This window comes from Solanum stenotomum, chromosome 1 (assembly GCF_019186545.1).
Source record: "Solanum stenotomum isolate F172 chromosome 1, ASM1918654v1, whole genome shotgun sequence".
NCBI classification, from domain to species: Eukaryota; Viridiplantae; Streptophyta; class Magnoliopsida; order Solanales; family Solanaceae; genus Solanum; species Solanum stenotomum.
The window spans coordinates 104,409,516-104,419,019 of NC_064282.1; the positions used below are offsets into that span (position 1 = coordinate 104,409,516).

General features: G+C 31.3%; 1 protein-coding gene across 1 annotated transcript in view; it reads left to right on the forward strand.

The window, feature by feature from the left end:
- The window catches only part of LOC125860937 (PLASMODESMATA CALLOSE-BINDING PROTEIN 2-like), a 5,926-nt gene extending 3,341 nt beyond the window's left edge, over window positions 1–2,585 (forward strand). The window contains exons 2-4 of the mRNA XM_049540995.1: window positions 3–212; window positions 309–345; window positions 2,356–2,585. Coding sequence (XP_049396952.1) covers window positions 3–212; window positions 309–345; window positions 2,356–2,584 — 476 coding nt within the window. The 3' untranslated portion in view covers window position 2,585. The remainder of the gene's footprint in view (window positions 1–2; window positions 213–308; window positions 346–2,355) is intronic.
- The last annotated feature ends 6,919 nt before the right edge of the window (window positions 2,586–9,504 follow it).

A 9,504-nucleotide genomic window follows, 5' to 3' on the forward strand; every position in this document is an offset into this window, starting at 1 on the left:
AGATGTAAAAATTCTTCAGGAGAACATAGATTATGCCTGTGGATCTGGAGCTGATTGCACAGCTATCCATACTAATGGTGCTTGTTTCAACCCTGACAGTGTCAAAGATCATTGCAACTATGCTGTAAATAGCTATTATCAAAGAAAAGGTGCATCTGGTGCTAGCTGTGACTTTAAAGGAACTGCAACTTTGACATCAACTGCACCAGCTTGTAAAGTTTCCTCATTTATACACTAATCTATATATTCATTTTGTCACTTTCAAAGATTTATTGTTAAACTTTTTTTGTTTTGTTTTTGATCATCAGCTACTGGTTCTGGATGTGTATATCAGTCCACTGCAGGGTATGTTTTCTATACTTGTGTTATAATATGTTATGTTAGATCTAGCATTGCATTAGATTCTACTTAAAGTTTTACCTTAAAAGTAAAGGAAAGATTCTTAGTGTCACTCTTGGTTGTGTGATGATGATAGCTTCAATTTAAAGCTCATTTACCTTTTGATCTTAGAGAAAAGGTTGCACTCTTTTTTTTTCTTGGTGTCAATTGCAAGTTGTGTGTTTTTGAAGGTAAAGGGTTGGTGAAGGAAGTTAAAAGTGTGTCTTTGGGTATGGAAATGTTGTTGGGCTAAAACAATCTATAGATCAAGAGAGTGTTAACATGGTGTTTAAACCCACACTATTTTCCTCAAATGCCTTGTACCATTAAGAGTGTTCAACACCTACTTTCCATGTAAGACTTTGTTCAAACTCCCCACCGACAAATACATAAGGGTCGTAGCTAGTATAGAGACAACTTATGATCATGTGTTAAATTTATGTATAAGTTCCGTAACATTTGATAGCAAAATTAGGGAAGTAAGTTATTCGTGTATAAAAGTAATATACCCCCATTTAAAAAGGAATGACCTACTTTTTCTAAGTCTGTTTAAAAAATAATCACTCATTTTCATTTTTGGTAACACTTTAGTTTCAACTTTTCATGGGACATGTTTAAGACCACAAGATTAAAAGACATTTTGATACATTTGACATAACTTTAATATAAGACCACAACATTAATAAATCTTATTTATTTTTTAAAACTCTATGTCAAGTCAAACTAGTTCATTCGTTTTGAAATAACAGATGGAGTACGATGTTTAATTTGCACTTTAGAAACCCACATAACTAATAAGTAGATGTATAAGTTGTGAGTGAATTTGTGTACTATTTTATACAGGGGCAAAGCCAATGTACTAATAATAAGTACAATAACTTTGATCTAAATTTTATATTTGTCTAAAGAACCTCATACCCCACAAACTTTAAATTGTGGCTCCACCTTTGATTTTATACGAAGTAGAAGATTAAATAATTAATACCCGCATAGTTAATATTTGCATGATTCTAATCAATTACTAAACAATCCCTTAAAGAATAAATTCACTTGATTATGACTTCAATGGTCGGTTGTTGTATGATTGTTGGTGCTTTTTCTAGTCCAACACTTTATTTTACCATAAACTTCCAATAGCTGTATATTGTCACTACTCACTACCAAATTTGGTGAGTTTGTTTCTTCATCATGTGCTTTTGTGAGCTGTCTTGATATCTTATGTCTGTTAATGCTCAATGTGTACCTTTTTTTCTTTGCTATGACGAAAATTTCAGGTGTATCCTACCATCATGTAGCATTTTTTAATCATGTTAGTTCATTAGTTTGTGTCATGCATACTTGCTTCTTCATGTACCAACATTTTTTAGTCCTATTAGTTCATTCATTTATTTGTCACGCTACTTGTTTCCCTCATGACGTTTTCGTGTACTAATATTACTCCCTCTTGTTCCAAAAATTTTTGGCAAGCTTGCGGAGACATTTATTACTTTTTGACATAATACATACATAAACATGCTCTTTAACTTGGTCTCAGCTGACATTTATGTCTTCCAACTTTGGGCGTCCACAAGTAGACACTTAAAACTTGTTTAGAGTTGAACAAGTAGACACATGTATCCTATGCGACGTCCTATGTGGCAATTCATGTCGGACTCATGTGTCTACTTGTTCAACCTTATACATGTTTAAGTGGATACTTACAGTTGGAGGACATAAATGTCAACCGAGGTCAAATTAAATGAATCGCGTATGTATTGTACCTTACTTTGTTTCTTGAATCTTTCCTTCCAGTTCAATTGGTTAACGGTTAATTTCGTGACGTATTTAATGAGATAAAAGATAGTTCTTGAATGTCTCCTTAAAGGGTGTGCGTTCAAAAATCGTAAAAGACAGATAATATGGATGGATGGTATTGTTGTATATCGGTTAATCGGTTCGATATGGTTCTTGATATCCTTTTATTCTTTTGTTTACCAGTAACACAGGTGGAAACACAAGTCCAACAACTGTACCAGGAACAACAAGTCCATCAACAGGAGGCACTAGCACTGGCACAACATTACCAGGGACTAATCCAGTTTTTGGACTTGGACCAAGTGGCATGACCAACACAGACATAAATGGTGGTACTATTATTCATCAAAACAGTGTGTTTTTCACCATGACCATTTTGTTTACAACCTTATTGGTATGCCTAATGGCCTAAAAGAAACAAGAATGAAAGAATAAGGGACAATTGAGCCCGTTTGCCTAATTGAAAAGAATTTTGGGTTGGTAAGGGGGAATTATGTGGACACAACTTTCACTTTTTTTTTGGTTTTGTGGTTTCTTGGAAACAGTTTATTAATTAGTGGTGTAGAAGGGGGGCCCTAATCTCTATCTTTTTAGATTTTTCCCATTTGTATATCTAGAGAGTAGAGAAAAGAGGCTGTAATTTTTTATTTAAATATTGTTATCAATGAGACTATTCACTACTTTTCCCCATCCTTTTTCATGTTATTCTTTGATTTGATACAAAATTTAAAAAATAATAATTTGAAATTGTCATAGAAAACAATTTTGGAATGTGTGGTTACAAATCTACTTTTCCCCATCCTTTTTCATGTTATTCTTTGATTTGATACAAAATTTAAAAAATAATAATTTGAAATTGTGATAGAAAACAATTTTGGAATATGACCACAAATCTACTTCATTCAATAAAAGAGAAATTTTTTAGTTAAGTTATTTGTAGATGGACTTAAAAAAAAAGTATGATAAGTTATTTTGAGATAAGTTAATACTGCTTATTAGTATACGAAACATAGGAGGGAAAATGCATAAGTACCTTCCAACCTATGTCTGAAATTTCAGAGACAAACTATTATATTATACTATACTAAGGTTCCATTACTTCCCGAACTTATTTTATAAATAACTTTTTACCCCTTTTTGGCCTACGTGGCACTATCAATCAGATAGCTTGTCAACACGCACTGGCCCAGAAGATAGTGCCACGTAGGCCTAAAAGGGGTAGAAAATTATTTATAAAATAAGTTCGGGGGGTAATAGGACCTTAGCTAATAAGTATGTTTCTGAAATTTTGGGCATAGGTTGGAGGTACTTATGCATTTTCCCAAAAATAGAATAAAATATTTTTGTATTTTATTCCTAAAATTAGTATATCTTATATTTCACACAAAACGATTTTGTTGTTGTTGATTGTGAGATTAAAAAATAATGTTGAGAGAATATTGTACTAGTATACTATTTGTCTTCCACTAAATAAAAATTAGACAAGACAGAGGAACTAACCTGACTCATCCCATGTGCTATCAAAGGAGAAAGAAAACAAATCACCAACTAGATATATCAGTCACTCAACAACATTAGAAAATCATACTAGCTCTTATGATTAGCTATACCACAAATTCTCAATGATTTTTATAGTCACTTAGAGCCCATTTGAATTGATTTAAAAAGTAACTTTTTAAAAATATTGAAAATGATTTTTAAAATAAATAATTATGTGTTTGAATAGAAGTATTGTAGTTGAAAGAAAGTTGTTGATGTGTTTGGCAAATAAGTGCCATTAAATACCTTTTTTTTTTAAATCAAAATATCTGAAATATTCTAAAAGTTGTTAACATTATAAAAAGTTGATTAATTTAAGATTTTTATTTATTTTTAAATTAAAATAAAATTAACTTATATTTTAATTAAATTTCAAGAATGTATTATTTAAATTAATTTATATGCACAACTTATTTTAAATTTAAAAATATATAATTTGAATAGATCACATGAAAGATGTAAGATTTATTTTTAAGGGAGAAGGCACAAGAACCTCCCTAGACTATGACCGAAATCTCAGAGACACGTCTTAACTAAACTAAGGTCCTATTAGCCCCCTGAACTCATTTTATATTTAATATTGTACACCTTTTGGCTTATGTGGCACACCCCGTGACTCCACGCAGTTGAGGTGCGTGGGAGATATTTGGATGCCACGTTAGCAAAAAAGGTGTACAAAATATAAAAAATGAGTTCAGGGAGGTAATAGGACCTTAGTTTAGTTAAGGTGCGTCTCTGGGATTTGGGTCATAGTCTAGGGAGATACTTTTACATTTTCCCTATTTCTAGTTACATTCATAAGTAATAATATTTGCCTATCGTTAATATATTTCTTCATCATCACAAATTATTTATAAGAGGAATATAAATTTATTATTAAAGTTAATTTTATATACACAACTTATTTTATATGCACACATATTCTCTTTCATAGATGTAACAATAGATTTTGTCTTACTTTTTTCACTTGATTACTACTTCCAATTAAGGCTGCGCAATGGATCGGAACGGAACGACCGGATCGGAACGAACCGAAACGGGATGGTTTGACCGGTTTGTTGATCGGTACAGGGATGAACCGGATCGGAATTATCGGGACGGATACTCGTTCCGTCCCGTCCCACTATATATCGGGATGGAACCGAGATGGACCGGAATGGAACGGGATGGGATAAACGGGACGACACATCTAGCTATTTCAAAAAATGATAAAATTTTTTTTAGTTATTTTGATTTTTTGAATTACGAAAACCTGAATGTTTTTTTTTTATTTTTCTAAGTTTAAACTTCAAATTAATAGTTTTGAAATTTATAATGTAATTTTACTTAAGTTTATTTTAAAGATTTTTAATTTTTTTTTTTTACCTATTAAGTTTACAAGTTATGTTTAATAAAGTGTTTTTTAAAGTGCTTTAGCTTAGTTTTCAAATTTCAAGATTTGAATCTTTTGAAGTTTATAAGTTATTACTTATTAATATGTTATAACTTATAAGTTATATTTATAACTTGTAATTTAAATAACTTAGGTTTGTAATTTTAAAAAAATAAATAAAAATAAGGATAAAACAATGACACAAATTAAAAAATATCAATCCAATTTATTTAAATTTGTATTACAAATTACAATTACAATTTACAACTATTAGCAGAGTGCATAATTTACGCAGCCACCTTCTAGGAAGGGTTCTGTTTCAACTAAGCCTCAAATGTAATACTAATAGTTGTATAGTCCCGTAAAGTCTTTCTCTAACTCAGCTATAGATTGACCATAATCAACTATTGGTCTTGGTAAATCTCGTTGACGATCTTGAAGTTCCATGCCATCGTCACTACCACATCCAATGACTGAATCTATGAAAAGTTCATATTGACTATCTTACTTTGGAAGTCCTTGATTTCTACACTCAGCATTTATCCAATCTCTAAAAAGCACCGATATCTCCAAACTGTCTTCTGCTAATGAATATCTACGGTCTCCAATTTGAAATCTTGCCGCGCTGAAAGCTGCCTCTGAAGCTACTGATGATCCTTGAATTGCAAGCACATCCTTCACCATCCTACTAAGTTTTGGAAATTGAGTTCCACGAGCCCTCCACCAGTTCAGTAGTTGTGGTATACCTTTCTCGTTTGTAATATTATCTGAACCCTATTCAAGATATTTAACAAATTCACATTTATTAGACGAGTCAAGATCAAGTTTATATTTCACTCTACCATGGGTACCTACTCGAGGCATAGACATTTGATGATTTTCAACATTATCTAAGGAACAATATTTATCATACATTTCTTTAGTAAGTAATTTTATACTATTTTGACATGTTACCAAATCATGTTGTTCTTCTGGTTTAATATCTAAATTGTGATAAATGCATTCAACTAAAGCTTTTGCACCATATTCTTTATATTCAGGGTTGAAAATAATTGCAGTTAAATAAATTTGAGGGGTAGGAAAAAAATATTTCTTAAATTTTGTAATCATAACTTCAATAGCACTAGTAAATAATTCATTTGTTTTAGATTCAGAAAAGAGAGATGAAATCTCACATATATGTATTAAAATTTCGAAAATAGTAGGATAATACATTTCAGATAAAAAATTTAGTAGCATCATAAAATAATTTCAAAAATATTCTAAGTTCATTTACTTCATCCCAATCACTATCATTAAGTTTTAATTCAGGATAAGCATTATGACTATTAAATTGCATAGTAATAGGTTCTCTATATGTATAAGCAACTTCAAGCATATCATAAAAGGAATTCCATCTAGTTTTTACATGTTTCAGAACTTTTCTAAACGGAAGTTTACATGCATTACAAAGCTCTTTAAATTGATTAATTCTACTACTACTATGCATATGAAAAATATAAAAACAAACATTATCAACTTTATCACTACTATTTTCAAATAATTTCACACCATCACTAATAACCAAATTTAATATATGCGCAATCTAACATGATAAACATATTTACTAATAGGACAAATTCTAGGTTCTAGCATATTAATAGCATTTAAATTAGCAGAAATATTATCTAAAGTAATACTAATGACTTTATCACAAAGACCGAAATATCTAAAATTTCCAACACAGTAGTAGCAATATACATTCCAATTTTTTTCTGTTGACAAATTTTATAACCGATATTTTTTTTTTGTAAATTCCAATTATAATCAATCCAATGCGCAGTAACAGTTACATAATCAACACCATTAGGACTACGACTCATATCAGTGGTAATAGCAACTCTACAATCCATTATTTCAAAATAGGCACGCAAAAATTGACAATGTTTTTCTTGAAATTCAAAAATATCTCTTTTTACCATGCTTCTTGATAAACTTTTAAAACTAGGATTATATGTATCACAAATATATGCAATAAAACCCGAATGTTCTCCAAAACTAAAAGGTAAACCACAAACAACAATCATTTTTGCAAAATTTTCACGATCATGATCCTAATTATAGGTTCGATGTGTAAGAGGACCACTTGGGTTCGAAGTATTTAATTCACATTGAACCATATTTGACCCTCTAACCGATGCTCCAACGCTAGAATCTTCACAAACATTAAGAGAAGATAAATATGCAAACCACTCTTGACTATGTTTTTGCATCAAATGTTTTTTTAATCCCCCCGTTGAACCTCCACTCCCACCGGATGTATATTTAAAATGTTATTTACAAATATTACATTTACTAAAAGTTTTTTCTTCATTCAAATAACAAAATTTCCACACATTTGATTTTAAAGTACGTTGTACTTTGGTCTTACCTCTAGTTGGAACAATAGGGGGACGACTAGTTCCAACTGGATGATTGTCCTCCTGAGGTGGAACTTCAGTACTATTGAGGTCGGGACTAGTCAGTGTATCATCTAAATCTACTTCTTCATCAATTTCTACTTCTTCATTTTCTTGATAAATACCATAATGTCTTTCATAAACATCTTCGGAAATTATAGGAGTATCCGAATTAATTTCTATAGGATCGGGACGGAAAAAAACTAGTTTCATTCACATGAGTAAGTTCATCAGTATTCATTCTAACAAGAGGAAATTTAGATTTAGAAGAACTAGAACCTTTATTATTTTTTGTAAATATATTTTTTACTCCGTGTACAATACCTTTTTTACCTCTACTTTTTTTAGAAGACTCCATGATATAAAATTATAAAATACGAAATTTAACAAGAACAAATAATATATAATAAGAACAACTTACAAATAATAAATACAAAAAATAATAATATAAAATTAGTGAGTGGGACGAAGTTACCAAACGTTTGTGTAAAGAACAAACGATTATAACCGAAAATTGAAAATTTGATGTCGAAACTTGAAGTTTGAAGAAGATTCCTCCTCCAAAATTCCGCAAATGATTATTCAAATCTTCACAATTACAAAATAATATGATTTAAATTTAGAACTTAAAACTTGAAATTTTGAGAAAGATTGAAAATTGAGAAAAAATTAATATTTGTTATTATAAATCTGTAGTTAAAAATATAAAGAAGAGGGAGTATTTATAGGATTTATATTTTAGAAATAAAAGAGGAGCAAGGGATTTGAGGAATTTTTTTTTTACGTTTAAAATATTAACGTTTGGAAAAAAAATGACTGTTGGGACTTGGGGCATTAGGCGTTGGGAAGGCTGGCAATTGACAGACTTTGGACTTTGGCAACTGGCACATTGAAAAGGACACAAAGTGACAACTGACAAGACAACCATTGCCAATGGCAAGCGGCAGACACATTGAAAAAGGCCAAAGGGACACATTACATACTACCCTATATATTATATATTTAATAAATTAAAAAAAATATCGAAATCGGACCGGACCGGAATGGAACCGGAATGAACTGGTACCGAAATATCGGTATCAAATCGTGATACCGTTCCGTTCTGGGTACCGGTTCACGATATCCCATCCCGTCCCGAAAATGACCGGATCGAAACGGTACCGAACCGGTACGACCTGGTCCGACGCCCAGCCTTACTTCCAATACCATCCGTTGAAATTTATGTTTTTAGTGATGGCTTAGGAAACATAGTAGAATTCCTATCTTGTGGATCATCACTTTCATCCCCTTCATCATTAGGATTAAGGCTTAATTCATCAATGGTCCCCTAAAGTTGACAATAATTTTCACTTAGACACCTTAGCTAGACTTTTTTCATTTTTGACACTTCATGTCATGCCCCGTTGTGTTATTTTGACACTTTTTTCACAATTTTTTGTTAACCTTACGCGCGTATTGACTAAACATATCCACATGGATTAAATGACCAATTATGTCATGCCATCTCATTTTAAAGCCATGTCATTAAACACACAAAAATAAATTAAAGAAAAATAAAATTAAAGGTCAAATAGAAAGGGTTTTGAGCAATTAAAAACAAATTATTTTAAATATTTCCTCTCCCACCCCTCTTCCCCCACCCACCCCGATCATCTTCTTCATCAAAAATTTCTCACCACAACACAGTCATCTTCTTTAGATTTCTCCTTTTTCATTTTCTTTTCGCCCATTCCCACCCTATATAGTTATCTTCTCCGCCATATTCCCCCATTTTCATGGTCTTTTTCGTAATACCCACTTGATTTCATCGTCTTCTTCACCATACCTTTCTCCTATTTCTTCGTATTTAGAATTCTAAATATGAAATTTGAGAAATTATAATGGCGATGTGAATATGTTAAAATCACTATTGTAGATTTTTTTTATATACTTAATTTTATGGGAAAATGCATAAGTACCTCCAGCCTATGACCAAAATTCCTG